This window comes from Corylus avellana, chromosome ca11, assembly GCF_901000735.1.
Source record: "Corylus avellana chromosome ca11, CavTom2PMs-1.0".
Taxonomy (NCBI): domain Eukaryota; kingdom Viridiplantae; phylum Streptophyta; class Magnoliopsida; order Fagales; family Betulaceae; genus Corylus; species Corylus avellana.
Genome location: NC_081551.1, coordinates 421,786 through 438,194, shown reverse-complemented (window position 1 = coordinate 438,194; position 16,409 = coordinate 421,786). Strand labels below are relative to the sequence as shown.

The 16,409-nt window shown below is 36.5% G+C and overlaps 2 protein-coding genes and 1 long non-coding RNA gene across 7 annotated transcripts; 1 reads left to right on the top strand and 2 right to left on the bottom strand.

The window, feature by feature from the left end:
• Positions 1–3,714: 3,714 nt before the first annotated feature.
• Positions 3,715–7,274, bottom strand: LOC132166054 (putative pentatricopeptide repeat-containing protein At1g12700, mitochondrial). Its single transcript, XM_059576805.1, has 3 exons — positions 4,991–7,274; positions 4,295–4,908; positions 3,715–4,182 (listed from the first exon to the last, which is right to left on the bottom strand). The coding sequence occupies exon 1, from the start codon at positions 7,194–7,196 to the stop codon at positions 5,283–5,285; it is 1,914 nt and encodes a 637-aa protein (XP_059432788.1). The 5' UTR covers positions 7,197–7,274; the 3' UTR covers positions 3,715–4,182; positions 4,295–4,908; positions 4,991–5,282.
• Positions 7,275–8,265: 991 nt separating this feature from the next.
• Positions 8,266–13,994, top strand: LOC132164928 (calmodulin calcium-dependent NAD kinase). 5 transcript variants are annotated; one of them, XM_059575448.1, is made up of 9 exons: positions 8,266–8,543; positions 8,654–8,804; positions 8,917–9,093; positions 9,254–9,477; positions 9,622–9,683; positions 10,558–10,779; positions 11,741–11,867; positions 12,235–12,885; positions 13,217–13,994. In XM_059575448.1, the coding sequence occupies exons 2-9, from the start codon at positions 8,795–8,797 to the stop codon at positions 13,451–13,453; spliced, it is 1,710 nt and encodes a 569-aa protein (XP_059431431.1). In that variant the 5' UTR covers positions 8,266–8,543; positions 8,654–8,794; the 3' UTR covers positions 13,454–13,994. The 5 variants fall into 5 exon arrangements, with proteins under 5 accessions (XP_059431431.1, XP_059431433.1, XP_059431434.1 ...); XM_059575450.1 differs by having other exon boundaries at positions 8,266–8,804; positions 12,235–12,614; positions 12,741–12,885; positions 13,217–13,991; XM_059575451.1 differs by having other exon boundaries at positions 8,266–8,804; positions 12,292–12,614; positions 12,741–12,885; positions 13,217–13,990.
• LOC132164931 (uncharacterized) lies at positions 9,792–12,257 on the bottom strand. Its single transcript, XR_009438464.1, has 3 exons — positions 12,169–12,257; positions 10,665–10,771; positions 9,792–10,059 (listed from the first exon to the last, which is right to left on the bottom strand). It is a non-coding gene; the product is annotated as an uncharacterized LOC132164931 (long non-coding RNA).
• Positions 13,995–16,409: the final 2,415 nt, after the last annotated feature.

Sequence of the window (16,409 nt, the reverse complement as noted above, 5' to 3'; positions counted from 1 at the left end):
GATTGGAGATGAAAGATAATTAGAAAGAGGAAAACAGAAGGGGTAGCAACCACTAGGGTCTTGTCTCTGCATATTATATATATACCCATGTTGTGATTTCTAGTCCCTGCATGCATCAATGCTATATACATATATAGCTGCTGGCCTAGTGTCTAGACTCTAGCTAGGGTTACCATCTTCTTCTTTGAGCTCATATTTCATTAATACACACTGTTATATATATACTGGCCGGGATTGAGATCCTTTAATTTTTTTTAAAAAATTTATAAATTTTAGTTGTTCATTTTATGTAACCGTCTAAAATAAGTCATGTTTCAATATTTAATGAGAAAATTTAATGAGACGGTTAGATGAGATGAATGACTGAAGTTTATAAATTTAAAAATCTCAAATTTAAAGTCTAGGAGATCTCAATCCTATATACTATGTATTAACAGAATTTAATGTGACTTTTTTTTTTTTTTTTTGAGTAGCATTTAATGTAACTTATATATACCATACCATTCCTGAATGATAATTTTATGTATAGAAACAGTGTTTTTTTCAATGCCTCGATCTCATTGGATCATGCTGTTGTTTTTCTCAAGATTTGAATCTGCTACATATATAGTTATACATTGTGCAGTTATGTATGATGACAAGCTAGCTAGCTAGCTACTTTAAGATTGTATAATTGATCCAAGCAATCAATAAGTTAAATTTCATTTCGATTTGTTGACATGTGTGTGATTTGACCCATCAAATTGGTGGGGGTCCAGCAGCAATTACTCCATGGAGAAGGGGAGAGTTTCTTTCATTGACAAACTTGTGTTTGGTCTTTGGTAGCCGACTTAGTGTTTTATGAAAATTGGAGTCACACTCTTGTTTTGTACTGTGAGAAAAAGCATAGCGCCACCACACATCAATCTTTTTGTTTCTTTTTTGCACTGCACGAAGAAAAAGCGAGAGCCTTTGTACGAGAGAGAAAAAGAAAGACATGTGCAACAATGAGAAAGAAAACGAGTGAAACAGACCTGCCCTTTGTTTTAGCAAAAGAGAAGTTGGTGTTTTTATTTTTTCATTTGGAGATAAATCTTTGTTGTGTGAATGTAAGATTTTGATGTAATATTGAGGTTTTGGGTTCTTAGTATTTTTTCTTCTTCATTATTTTGTATTTTTATCTTTGATAATGAATTTATTCGTGATTGTCTCTGCCATTAGATGTGCATCACATTAATGAAACTACGTAAATTTTGGTGTTTATGTGTGATTGTTTTATTTTATTTATTGTAATTAGGATCTTTTGCATAACACAATTGAATTTGGGGAAGAAGGCAGATTCACCGGAGATGGGGTAGGGGAAGAATGGGTTTGGGGTTTCTTTTTTTTTTTTTTTTTAATTTTTTTTATCAAAGGTTTGTGCAATCTGTTTTCACGATAGAGCTTTAAGTAAAAAAAAAATTAATTGTATTTTAATCTATTACTTGTAAAAAAAAATTATTACGTGGCAATGGTGTAAATCCAATTATATTTGATGATTTGGCAATTAGGACACATGTCAAAATGTAATTGGTTCCCAAGTCAGTGACTTGGATTTCCGTTAAGTCTACTAACAACAGATGGATGGAGGACCATTTCGGTCTTTAGGCAAACCACAGAGACCTCTTGTGATCAAAAGTAAACCCTAGGGGTCAAAAAATAAAGTTGTAAAACCCCAAAGGTAAATAAGGTATTTAACCCTTTTTATTATGAAGCCTCAAATTTAAGGTATGTGAGAAAGTTGAGAAGGAAAACTTTGATGAAAAAAAAAAGAAAGAAATGACGATGCGCTTCTAAATTGTTAAACAGAAAACAATAACATTATTAACTATTGCCATTTCAATTGGTTAGTTGCCCTCACTATATATGATAAGCTGCAATATCCATTTGAAAGATATTTAAGGTGACAATTCATCATTTTACTAATTATGAACTACTATGTCAATTTATAAGAAACTTTGTCGTACAAGAGGCAATGCCCCTAACACCTTACAAACTTTGGTGATATTTTATAATTGGTAAAATGATTTTTTAATTATTTCACCAATTAACCATTAGGTGAATGTCAATTTATAAGAAACTTTATAATAAAAGAAGCAATGCCCATTGCAGCACTCTCTTTGTTTTACCAACAAGACTTTTTAGAGTTCTTTACACTACAAGGCAGGTGCCACCTACTTGGTTGAAAGAAATCAATGAAGTCCAGTAGCCATTTCTGGAAGATCATATGCTTTTCTTGTAACATGCCCCAGGCAACTTAATTATTTTGTTCTTCATGTTTCCTTTCGGGTGATTGGATCCCCAAAATCAGCATCCAATATTTAATTTAGCTGCCACAGAAAACTCTCTCTCTCTCTCTCACATTTGCACAGAGTTAAAGTAGCTCAAATTATTATACATTCAAAGTTATTACCAGTCAAAAAAATAAAGACAAAAAAATAACGGATATGAATCTTTAGCAATTTGACTGTTAACAAATATGAGAGAACTCTTACGAGGTTCATCTAAAATAGAGTGTTCAAAGCTTATTTGAACAGGTAAGCCTTATAATAACTCTCTTATATTTACTGTCAAAAAGAATCTTTATCGGAAAATAACGTAAAGCAGTCAATCAATCTACAATAAAGAGCAATTCCCAAAGTGAAACAACTTCCATAAAGTCGCCGTCAGCTGCATATGAAAGTGATAAATGGGTTATCATATAATTTGTTACTTTTTGACTTACCCACCAATGATACTAAGAAAAGTATGCATCGACAAACATGAAGATCCATTCAAAGGCAGATTTTGTTGGGGGTCACAATCCTTGCCATAAAAGCTAGACCAGTGAGGTAGGGACCTGATCTTATCTTCCTAGAATTTAATTAATATGACTAAATAATGTGATGCATTGGTTATGAAACTGTTACTAATCCAATCATTTAGGTCTCTTTTAGCACCTCCTAGTAAAGTGTTTCTGTAGCAGAGAAGAAGAGAGAATGCTGTGTCAATCTCAGCATAGTGATGCAAATTTTGTCAAGAGGTTGGCAAATGGTAATTTTTTTTTTTTTGTTGGGAACCCTATTGACTCCATGTGATAAGTCTTTAGGTACCAAATACAAACAGAGATTCAAGTATAGATGAGTCCTCCACCTGCTCGGGTAGCCTAAAGAGCCTACCTACGGACTTTCACATAAGTTGTCACGTATTGCATGTAATACGGACAATTACTTGCACTTAATCCCTATCCACCGCATACAATCAACTCAAATCCGACCCTCGACAGCTAATTGCACCTTATCCCCATTCATCAAATCCAATCAGACAGAAGACAAGCTGAGGTTGAGAATTCAAGGGTAGACTGTCGTCAGGGGCTGCCAAATGAGGGGCCCAAGATGCAGTCATTATTGGAACAACTTTAAATCCAGAAAGTCAGGAAAAAGTCAACAAGATGCTTTTGATCCAAATTCAGTGGAGAGGGAGTGTAAGACGGAGAGAGATGGATAAAGTGATATAGGTAGTTAGGTAAACAAGTATAGGGCTTAAATGGCTATGAAGTTTTTGTCTAATCTCTATTCCTTGGCAACGTCAATCCATGTTTGTGAGAATGATACCTTCCAGATCTATACATGTATCTACGTGGCTGTTTGCTTCTGCAATGTCTAAGCATCCAAATTCCACTTTAGGCCGTAGAGAAAGCAGTAAGATCAGAAAGCATAAACTCCATATTCTTCTGTAGGTCTTGTAACATACTATTTAGAATATAAGATCCAAGTACAAGAAAATAGAGTTCCTCGAGGCTCAGCACCAATGACCCCCAATAAAGCTATTTTTTTTCTATAAGCAAGATAACAAAAAAAGAAAGCTAAGGAGAGGAACCTTTCCACTCTCGAGCCAAATAGACAAGTATAAAAGCAAAGAGATGATCGGGAGACAGCTCATTTTGCCACATCGTTGGCATAGAAGTTGACAGTTTTGTGATCTTTTCTAGCCCTTCAAGACAAGGAGGAAGGAACAGAGTTGAAGATATATGAGATGACCGGGGCAATCTTCCCGTCCACAGCGAGGTCGAAATAATTGAGAGCTAGGATTACAGTAAGCGAATCACCCACCTCATTGTAGCAACAGGCCTTTACATTTTGCTTCCTATATAACCAAACAGCTCCTTTGCATCATTAAACTTACCTGCCAGCAAAAAGACCCGTCAATAATGTATTATATGTTACAACTGTTGGCCTAACACCCCAGTGAATAATTTTCCTTATGACAATTCATTGATCAACACATTGCAGCTTACAACATCAGGTTCATGCCCTTTACTTGCCATAGAAGGAAACAGCTCCTTTGCATCATCGAGTCTACCTGCCAAGCAGAACAACCCACTCAGGAACATCGGGAAGCCAGCTTTTTGGTGAAATTTTGGCGAGTGAAGAATTGGGTTTATGTTGGTATGGATATTTTGGTGAAGATTTGGTATTTGGAGTTGTGGGCCACATGTGGGTGTGTGAAAAAAGAAGAAAGTTCACCTTTTGAGGCAATCCAACAGAAGCAGCAGTAAACGAAGAAGATGAAAGTGGAGTTCTCATGAGCTTTCGTTTTGGGCTCTGAATGGGGATTGTCTATAGCTCTGAAGAACAGTCCGATCATACAAATGGTGCCCAAACACGAAAGCGTATGAGCCCTCTGCAATTTTTTCATTTTTTACCCAACTCTATGATATGTGCAGATGTGCTTAAAACTTCCCGCGAGCATTTTGAGCACTAATCAGTTTATTAGACGGGAAAAAAATACGATTCTTCCGCCATATATGTAGGTAAAGTCCTAATGAGAATGTATATCTCTTCTTCCGCCACACTTGAAGTCCTCCTTCCATAGGACTGTAGACTAGTAAGTCGTAACAAGGATCCATGACTGCAGAAGAAATTTTACTTATTGCCAAAAGAATACAACGGAAAATAAAAATTCAAACAAAGAAAAAGAATAAGAAAGTTACTTTAGCAAAGAATTTATTCCATAAAAAAAAAATCATCAATTTCTGGTGTATAGCTCTACATGTTGATGTCAAAAGAAGTTAGCGATTTTCAACCTGTAACCAATTTGATCTGCCCCCACAAGAGCTTAACTAGACTGAACAGGCCATTGAAGTCTTTTTAAACTTTAGTAGAGTCAGTGTAGGAAGTTTGGACAATGGCAGTGACAGGCCTTCGCATCTTGTACCTTCTGGTTAGAGTAGAATATTCTCCCATGTACTTCGAAGTAAAACTCACTAGTGAACATCCATCATCTCATCTTCCAGGCTCTTGGACAGGAAATGTTGGTAGCAAATCCAGACATTCACGATACTTTGCATCCTTAGAAAGTAAGTCTATAACAATGGAGAATGTGGAGGCATCTGGTGACACATTTCTCTCCGCCATTTTGTGAAGAAGTTCAACCACCTTTGCTGACTCATTATTTTGGAAGAAACCACGCATAAGCACATTATATGTGACTAGATTTGGAGCACAACCCTTCTCTTCCATTTCAAAAAACAAGTTATTTGCCTTTTCCAAATCCTTTTCCTTACAGAGCCCATGAATCATGATGGTATATGTTCTAACAGTTGGCACCAGACCTTTATATGATAATCCGCAGAATATCTGCCATGCAACTCCAATTTTCCCTGCTTTACACAACCCATCAATGAGGCAGTTGTAAATTTCAATGCTTAGTTCAAATTTACAATTGTCTAAAGTGTTAAACAATTCCATTGCCTCTGGAAGACAATCATTCTTGCAAAGCCCATCCAGGCATATTTTATATGTAGATAAATTTGGTACCAGATCATGAAGTTCCATCTCAACTAATAGCTTCTTTGCATCCTCAACCTTGCCTACCTTAAAAAGACCAGTTAATAATGCATTAAACGTTATAACCGTTGGCCTAACTCCCCTGTGAATCATTTTCCTATAACAATTAATAGCTTCCTCTATCTTTCGACTCTTGCAATATCCACTGATCAACACATTGCAGCTTACAACATCAGGTTCGTGCCCTTTGCTTGCCAAAGAGTCAAACAGCTCCTCTGCATCATCAAGCCTACCCACCAAGCAGAACCCATCCATCAATGAGTTATAAGTAAACGTGTCAGGATCCTCACCTCTTTGAATCATCAATTCTAACAACTCATTTGCTTCTTTCATCTTTCCCTCCTTGCAATGCACATCTATCATCAGATTGAATGTCACCACGTTCGGTTGGACACCTTGATCCACCATCTCATGTAACAGACTTTTAGCCTCCTCCCATTTACCCCCATAACACAAACCGTGTATTAGAGAGCTATAAACAACCACGTCCGGAAGTATTCCCCTGCCCTTCATTTCCGAGAAAAGTTCTTTCGCCTTATCTGTCAATCCATCCTTACAAAGCCCATCAATAATAGCAGCATAGGAAACTACATTAGGCTCACACTTCAGACCAAATTGACCACGGACCATTTCTTCATGTAACTTAAGTGCAACACTAGTATTGCCTGTTCGACACAACCCACTAATCAAAGTCCCGTATGTAATCACACTAGGCCTACAACCCAACTTGACCATTTTCGTAAACAACCCGACGGCCTCACCAATTCTATCCTCCTTACACAACCCCTTAATCAAAGATGTATAGGTCACAGTATTTGGACTACAACCCCTCCTCACAATACTTCCCATAACAGCAAAGCCGTAACAAACCCGATTCACATTACAAAAGGAATTCAGCAAAATGTTCAAAGTAATAAAATCGGGCAACAATCCAGTTGAATTCATTCTTTTGCAAATTGAAATCACGCTAGAATAATGCTTATTCCTAGCAAGTGCACTAAGTAAATCATTGAATGACGATATCGATGGAGTTGGTTGCAAACGAAGCATGTGATCAAAGAAATGCAATGCTTCACTGAGAGTGATATTACCGGACTTACAGTTAACTTTCAAGAACCTTTCAAGTGGGGTTTCGATAGGAACATCGGGAAGTGACTTTTTTGGAGGAATTTCGGGATTTGAAGAAGTTCGTCTACGTGGGTAAGAATATTTTTGTGAAGATTTGGAATTGGAAGCTCTGGGTTCATGTGGGTGTGTGAATAAAGAGGAAAGTTTAACTTTTGGAGCAGTTCCTGAAGAAGAAGGCGACGACAAAACAGCAGCAGAAGAAGGTGGAGTTCTGAACACCATCTGGAGAGAGAACTGTGAGCTTTGGTTTGGATTTGGCTAGTGGCTGTGGGCAGTGAGCCTCTTCATCTCATACAAGAGAATGATGATGACATTTGTTTACCAACTTTAGGATGATTCGTGAATTCCATATAAACTCAACTCGAAATTTAAAGATTAGAGTTAAGAATTATGATAATTTAATTAAATAGAGTTAACCTATATAATTTTATATTTATACTTCGACACGACTTATGACTAACAAGTGCGCGATATAATGAAAAATAATTTTTGACATGACCCGTAAACTTAATACTAACCCAATACAAAATTAAAAAGTTAGTATTGAGGAGTTTGACCCGTTTAATTAAATGAATTAAGTTAGAGTTAAATTTTTATTTTTTTTTTATTTTTTATTTTTTTACATGTCCACACAAGAGGGGTGATGAGGATTCGAATTAGTGACCATCGCTTCATTAGACGTGGTCCTAACCGATTGAACTACCTCTTGTAGACGTTAGAGTTGAATTATAATGTTATAATCTTATACACATACCTTGACATAATCCAAACTCGATATGCAAGTTGCCACTCATATTTAATTGTTATTTGTATTTATAGATTTTGTCTCATTATCTTAATATTATATTAAGAAAAAATTGATTTTTTTTTAAGAAATTATAAATATTGAGTTGAGTAAATTTATACCACTTAAGAGAAAGAATAATTGTAATTTTAAGAATTCTATCATAGAGGATCATCAATAAATCCACACAATAAGCAATTTAAAACTTTTCTTTAGGATTGAGTTGTTTTATCTCTAGGCTTTTCTTAATTGGGCTGATCAATTCCACAACAAACTTCCCGTGCTGCCACGTTGTGTACATCCAGTACTTTCGCCCATATTTGGTCAATATCAGCAGGTTAATATGGCTTGCTCTTTTCTTGTGGATGTATTTCTAATTAATTTTATTATTTATGGTATTTATGGGATGAGATGGTGAGTCATTAGGGGTGGATGACGTGGCAAAAGGAGAGGGTATAGTTGGTGGGCGTGTATGAGTGGAGAGTAGCAAAGAAGAAGAGGCAGCAATTCAAGAGTGATACGAAAAAGAAGGTATTGCCGGCCAGTGCCTGTCTGTCTGGTGGTCTTTGGAAGCTAAAAATAGAGAGGGAGGAGGGAAAAGAACGCAAAACAAGGAACCAACCCAACCATCTGTTTAATTCAAATCCAGGGATCTCCTTCTCTCTAATCTATTCTCTTTTTTTTTTATTTCAGATCACTCAGACTGACATCCCTCTATCTCTTTAATTCCTGCTTTTCCTCCTTGCCAAAGTTAACATCTATCTCTGTTAAGAGGAAATAACATGGTATATCTGCTCTGTGGCTAAACATGTTCATGTCTCATGACCATATATTATTCATATGTCTATAGAGGAGGAGGAGTTAACCAACTATTTACACGTGTCACTTTTATCAGTGTCTCCAACAAAATACAACGACAAGCATGTAGAAGCTACATAGGCAAGGCAATGGAAAAAGATTGTTTCTCACTGCTACAAGACTAATAAATCAAAAAGAACATTTCTCATCAACTTTTCCTGGATTTCAAAGAGGCGACATGCAGAATGGTAAGCCTCAAAGAACAAATCTTGTCTGATTGCACGCATGCACTATGTTGTTATTCCACCGTACCCATCATTATTTCTGATCTCTTTTCTTGTCTTTCTTTCTGATCTCCAGATAATAGCAGCAAACCCACCTTCACACAGATCTTGGTAGCCTCTTCCATTGGGTTGATCATTGCTGCTGCAATGCATTATCGTTTTCGGAAGCTAAGGGATCACAAACTTGCTCCACGCCTGAGATTATCAGACTCAGGACGTGTTGAAAAGTTAGAAAGGTTTCCCCATTATGTAGGTAATTACTAATTGATCTCATTCTCATTGATTGATTTCCAGAGCAATAATTAATGTGACACTTAGAAACTTTCTCAGACAATAACATACATCTCCTTGAATGAATGCATATTCAATCTAGTTAGTTTTAATTCTGTGGTCTCCCCCTTGGGTGCATGCAGCTAGGCAAATGGGATTCAGAGATAGAAGAGAATGTCCACAGCTATGCAAGCTGGCTTCTGAGTACATTAGGAAATCTGAGGGCTGTGAGGACAATATCTATACATTCTTTTCTAGCGAACCGGATGCAGATTCGCTCTTCGTGAAGCTTGTGGAGGAGTTTGAGCGGTGCACTCTTAGTTACTTTGCATTCCATTGGAGCCAAGCCGATCTTATGATTAGTCAGGTATCCAAGATCGATCTAATGACTTAAAAGGGGATATTATAAATCAAAGAAAAATGTTAGAATCATCTATGATACTTTACAATATATCAGTACTGGAGTTTTCTAATGCATTTATTTCTTGATATACTACGTACATAATTTCAGGTGTTGAGTTCTGACCCTGAGCCCAAAAGGAAGCTCAAGCAAATTGTCATGGCAGCAACAAGGTGGCTATTATTTATCATCATCATGTTATTTTTATTATTCAGAATGCTAACATGAAAACTAGAAAACATGAAAACTAGAATATTGAAACAAGATATATAATAGGTGAGTTGAGTTCCAATGCAGTCTCCATTCCCTTGTCATTTCCCAACCAAATTGTACCTAATGTTTTTGTGCATTCAGTTACCAGATAATGAAAGAAAATATACATGAAAAGATTATATTCTAGATCGTAACATACAAGAAGAAACTAAATAAAAATTCATATGATCATCGAATTTCCCCAAAAGGTGTTGCAGCCCCCATCTTGAAGGTCCTTTCCCCTCAATCAAATGGCTTCATTTGTTAGGGTGTCTCTGTCTTTGAGAATTAAAGTTCCTACTCAAACATACATAAAAAGGCTTATATCAAGATAAACTGGAAATGGAAGGTGGTTGCTAAATGAAAACTCAAAAAGAAGCTATATTGTAAGTCTTTGAAATATATGATAATGCAAGTCCTTTTTTCCCTATATGGTTTCTGTATTTGTTAATTAAGAACCATACTCCACATTCTTTGTCTAGCTTTGGACTCTCTATTATGGAGAAAATTGCTATATAAAGCATGGTGAAATTATGTAATAAGCAATCATGATAATAGGAAACCAGTCAAAAAGCACATGGCAATGACAGCAAATATTTAATTGAATAATTACTAACAAATTCTCTAACTACAAATGTCATCCCAAGTAGTCAGAATTATGTGTCAATTCAGTCATATCCAACTAGCCACAAAAATAAAGAGCCAAGTCGTTTGCCCTTATTAGTATTGGTTTTGTAAGGATATTATTTTTCTACAAATGAGAATTTATTTTTTGTTTTGTCCCTCTTGATATAGGGAACAAAGATTTGAGAGAGTGACAAAGAACTTGAAGGTGGCTAGAGTGTTCACTACATTAGTAGAGGAGCTGAAAGCAATGGGAATGATAATGAATGACGACTCACGATGCACTGAGGTGATGGCTCCAGTGGCACACAGCGATAGGAGTCCAGTCCTCCTTCTCATGGGTGGTGGGATGGGAGCTGGGAAGAGCACTGTGCTTCAAGACATTCTGAAAGAGTATGAACAATATTATTATCGTCCATTTTATCGTCCTAACCATTATTAGATTAGTCTGAAATCCTGCAAGAAGTAAAAAATCTATATATTTTAAAAGTCACCCCAAATTCAGAATTCTGTATTAAGTTCTGACAAGAATTCTCCCTATGTAAATTTTAATTGATGAAGTTAAAACTTCAAGGGGAAAGAAACAGGAGCTCGCGAGCAAAACATGCAATCTTTTTTTCCTGAAGTCTAAGAAAAATTGGATATCTAAACAAATAATTAGACTAAGTTTACAAAGTCAAATATGTGTTAGACAGTCCAACGGTCATGGTTATCTTGGACTTTGTCCAAAAAAACCTGGCTTGCTTGGGAAAAGGGCAGGTACATAACCCATCATGTTGAATTTCATTCTCTATTTCAAATTCCCAGCTGAATTTTTCCAATGCCAAAGATCAAAACTCTCTTTTTGTCAATATTTCAAGCAGCAATGTCATAACTATTAATGAAGTTCAGTCTGTTACCAATTCTATGAACTATCCATGATGTCTTCGCTGATAACTATGAAAACTAGGTTTAAGGACTAAAGTCTAAAGCAGTTGAATCTTCTGCATCACTCAACAAAGTATAAAAGTGAAATCAACATTGGATTTTCATAGATAAGTTAATATAATGTCCATGACTGAGTACTTAATATAAGAAAAGATAATGGAATATAAAGAAGTTGCTAAAAGGAAGGGTTCTTACTTCTTTTCTCTTCCTAATTAACTACCACACATGATTTTGCTAAATCGGTATGTAACTTTAAAATGGCAAGTGTAAGAGGTATTATTTCAATCCTTTGGCCATAATTCAAAAATATTGACTATATCTCAATCTTGTTACTTAGTCTTAAAAACAATAGAATTTAGAATTATGAAAAGCAATAGAACAGGCAACAAGGAGTTAACGTTGACTGTTGGTGAATGAATGTGAACAGGCCATTCTGGGCAGGAGCAGCAGGGAATGCAGTCATAATTGAGGCAGATGCCTTCAAAGAATCAGATGTCATCTATAGGGCCCTTAGCTCCAGAGGTCATGTCGACATGCTACAAACTGCTGAACTGGTGAGATAGAAGACTGACTCTCTCCCTCTGTGCCCACCCTCTTTTCCCCAATCCCATATAAACAGAAGTACTCCATTTTTTTTGTACAACATGAACTGAAATTATTTTAGAGAAGATAATAGTACAGAATTAATAGGCCTAAAAGTTCCAGAAGTGAAACATACGACTGTGAAATGAACCTGCTTCAGTATAAACCCTATTCTGTTTTGTCAGTATAAAGTTAAGAACATAAAGTCAATAAGAAAAACTTGAGCTAAATTACTGGTATAAACATTACAAGCCCAATTCTACATAAACATACCTGACACAGAATCTGGCCAAGGTACTTTGCTGCCCATGATAAGAAGTTGCCTCTTCAATTCCTCAGTCGGTTACTCATCTGAAGCGGCACTTTATCACTTCTGTCACATATTGTTTCAAACAGGTGCACCAATCATCTACTGATGCAGCATCATCCCTCCTGGTGACAGCACTTAATGAAGGGCGAGATGTGATCATGGATGGCACCCTCTCTTGGCAACCATTTGTTGTGCAGACAATAACAATGGCCAGAAATGTTCACCGCCGCCGTTATCGTATGGGAGCTGGTTACAGGGTGAATGCAGATGGAACTGTAAAGGAAATTTACTGGGAACGAATTGAAAATGAAGAACCAGAGCAAGTTGGAGGCAAAAAGAGAAAACCATACAGGATAGAGCTTGTTGGAGTTGTATGTGATGCTTATCTAGCTGTTATAAGAGGCATAAGGTATATTACAGATCATTACATTTGTTTTGGTGGTCCTACAGTATCTAATTGTAATTTTATCAAACAATTGTGGTTTTCTCTTGAGGTATCTGATGAATCAAAGAGGGGTTTTCTGCATGTAAACAGGAGAGCTATCATGTGTAGAAGGGCAGTAAGAGTGAATTCACAATTAAAATCCAGCAAGCAATTTGCAAATGCATTTCTAGCGTACTGCCAACTGGTTGACAATGCCAGGCTATATTGCACCAATGCTTTGGAAGGACAACCTAAGGTACATCCATTATATCTCCTCTTTCATTGTGTAGCAATAAGAACTTTACTTCAGAGTTTAATAACTGAAACTTGGAATTAAACACTGGCCTATATATGAACCTGCAGAATTCCATTTAACCAACCAAGGCTCAATAATTTAGGGTTGTTTTACTTGGTAAAAGCTCAGCTGAGTTACATGTTTATGCAATCTTGTACTTTCTTATATGGACTTTGGTCTTTGTATGGAGGCCATGACATTCAGGAGTCAGGACTATACCTGTCAGCAGAAGGTTATTATAGCAATTATGTTATATTTAATATATCATACTGACGTCATAATTTCTGTGAAGTTGATAGGATGGAAAGACAGAGACAAGACATTGCTGGTTGATCCAGACGAAATTGATTGTTTAAAAAGGTTAGGTAGGTTGAATGAAAATGCAAAGTCCATATATGAACTTTACAAGCACCCTAACCCAGCTTCAAAAGCTGGGTCAGTTTGGAAAGACATCGTATTGTCACCTTCTAGGTTGAACATTCAACAGGAGCTGAAGTATTGCATCAGGAGAATTGAGAGAATGAAATGACAAATCAAGTGTGCAGGGCTGATACAGTTTGAAACTTCTTAACTCTCTTGGCTCAAGAAACAGATGCTGGAGAAAGTGTCAAAAATTCATTATTTGCAAGCAAGAATGTTTATCTATGTTGTACTGATGATCTTATATGTAGAAGTCCATTCAAAGACAAAGATCAGCTAAGATTTCAAAAAACTGATGATTCAGCAACATGTCTATTGATCGTGGGGGTGATTCAGATAATCAAATGCATGTTCATGAGATTTTTAATATAGGAATTGCAGAAAAGAATTCAAAGAGCAGTCACAGCCATAGCAAGTAAGCCAAAATGGAAAATGTTTTCTAAGATCATAAATCATGATCCATTGATTAAATATTGATTGAAACTTCAATTAATGTTGGATGTTTTGCCAACAATGACAATGTACAATGCGATCCTGGGTTTTGGGAAAACATGCATCAGCAAAACAATCAGAGAAATAAAATGATGTAAGAAAAGACTTGCCTCTTCTATCCATCCTCTAGTTTTGGCGTCTTCCTTTCTTGTTTTTTTTTTTTTTTCATTCCAAGCTCTAAGATTTCTCTCACTCGTTTTGTCCTAAAGAGCTGCAGCAACTGCTTCTCCCTGATGTTCAGAAGTCATTTAGCATTTCATTTCTTTTTTTTCTAGTCTCATAATTTTTTTTTTTTTAATGGTACCAGTGTCCATATGTCAACGAACACATCTGAGGTGACTGTGTTGACCTAGACCATTAATTATCATTATATAAATATAATGGTGGAGAAAGAAGATTTTCGTTGTTATCACTTTCTCATAGTCCATTTTCTGTCTAGTTAGTTAAGCAGATTAGCGACCTCAGTATGCAATTACTTTTTGATTAAAAGCTCGAATCCTTAAACTGTTCTTGGTTGGCTTCACAAATCATTTTGCACTCATACATCAATTTTCTGTGATGTATCAGGCAAGTCCAAAAACAGTGTTGACCAACAAGGTCATGAACTTTAACGTGGGATTTGGGGAGATCATAAAGCTGAAGGGTGCAAAAGGATCCATGTAGTCAACCCCAGTTAGTTGGGGTTAAGCCTTAGATGAGTTGAATTGATAGAAGGAGAGAGGGGGGGGGGGGTTTGGGAAGGACTTTTACTTGCAGTATAAGGCCTGGATAATTATAAATATGCAAATTTGACCCTTGTTTAACAAAATTATCTCTATAAGACGTCAATTCCTTATCATTTAAGATCACATGACAAGAGCTCAAGGTTTCTTTTTTAATTGGTAAGATATGAATCACCCCACCACTTCATCATTTGAGACAAAGCTCAAGCCTCGAGTCATAAGTTAACACACTTTACCAACACCACTGAAGGTGTTGTTTACTAGCTGCAAAGTTGAAAATGTTGCTCACAAAGAGCAAATATCTGTACCTTACCTGTACAACTTACCTAACAACTGGCTATAAATCTAACTACTGGATAAAGATCCGAACAGTCTCGATCCTTGGCATAGCATTGGACAGTTTCAAGAGTGTGAGCACGCAAGGCCTAAGACGGTGGCATGATTGTCATTCCATGAACCGATTGAAACATAACATGAAGAATAGCATCCAAAGCTACCTTCCAAAATGGACAAGAGTGTACTATAATCCATGTATTATGAAAGGTAATATCAGAAGAAGGAAAGCTGTTGACTATAGAAACAACGTGAGGTAATCAATTGACATTAACAGATCTATTAGAAGTCTAATTGATCTAGAATAATACCTAGCCTAAGGAACATCTTAAATTATGCAGATTGGCATCATAAAAACTGTATCTTACTGAAATTTGGCTTTTGATTAGCTAAGAGAAAAAATGCAGAATCTTTCTTTTGAGGAGATTTATTATAAAACTGCAGAAAGCAGCTACCTCCTAATTCAACAAGTCCAGAAAACCCATCATAGAGGAGACATAAAACCACCCACTCATAAAGTGATCTAAGAGACAGAAGCTTCAACTTAATTGGAGCTTTAGCCTAATTAGGGGAGCTTGGTGCCCTCCAAATGACCTAGCATTCCTTTCTCTCAAAGTTCACCACATTAGGCACAATGGATCAGAATTCTAAATCATGCTCTACTCATGATTACCAAAATGCCATTTCTACCATGCCACTGTAGGGCTATAAATGAATAGAGCCGCTCGCGAATAGGCCCAGGCTCAACTCAGATTAGCTTGATTCGGGCTCGGTTCATTTATTAAACGAACAGAGCTTAAACAAAAATTTAGGATCGTAACTTGAACAGATTATCTAGCTAGGTGATAAGCTAGAGCTTGGCATGTGTTAAAAGAAATTAAAATTTAACGAACTAAGCTTGAACATTCCATACTCAGCTCGGCTCAATTACAACCCTACATGCCAATGTCTCCTCAACTTTTATAGGGTTAATTGATGTAATCCAAAATGACGAAAAAACAAGAGACAAGTGTTCACAGTTGATCAAGCAAAGAAGAACAAGGAGGCTACTACTTAATAACTAGCCTTACAAATACAACATCTGTATCTTTTCATTCCACTTCCTGAGGTTGTATGACGTAAATATCCCTCAAGTACAGTGATCTCCCCATCCTGTCCTAAAAGGCAGCAGTCCCCCTACATTAACTGTCTCCCAATCGCATATCTTGTGTGTACATAGCAAAGTCTATTGTAAACAAAGATGATAGCTGCAATGTTTGTGTCTGTATGCATGTGCCAATCTTGAAGTACATGACATAAGTTGACACTTCAAATACCTCAGCATAAAAATCTCCTTCATTTCCAGAACCAGCATATTTTTGCATCATGTCATCAAGCAGGGGAAAAAAGAAAGACAGACAGAACAGATACCCATACAGGAAAAGAATCATTAAAATACAAAATTTTTACCTAGATATCAGCTACTATGTTCACTAATCTAGACCAAGATTTGGTAACAACGAAAGCAAATATATACTA

Bases quoted from the DNA above. Each gene is read 5' to 3' on its own strand.
- LOC132164928 (XM_059575448.1), top strand. The intron at 9,478-9,621 runs GTATCCAAGATC...ACATAATTTCAG, and splicing joins CCGATCTTATGATTAGTCAG to GTGTTGAGTTCTGACCCTGA. The intron at 9,684-10,557 runs GTGGCTATTATT...CTCTTGATATAG, and splicing joins ATTGTCATGGCAGCAACAAG to GGAACAAAGATTTGAGAGAG.
- LOC132166054 (XM_059576805.1), bottom strand. From the start codon at position 7,196: ATGGTGTTCAGAACTCCACCTTCTTCTGCTGCTGTTTTGTCGTCGCCT.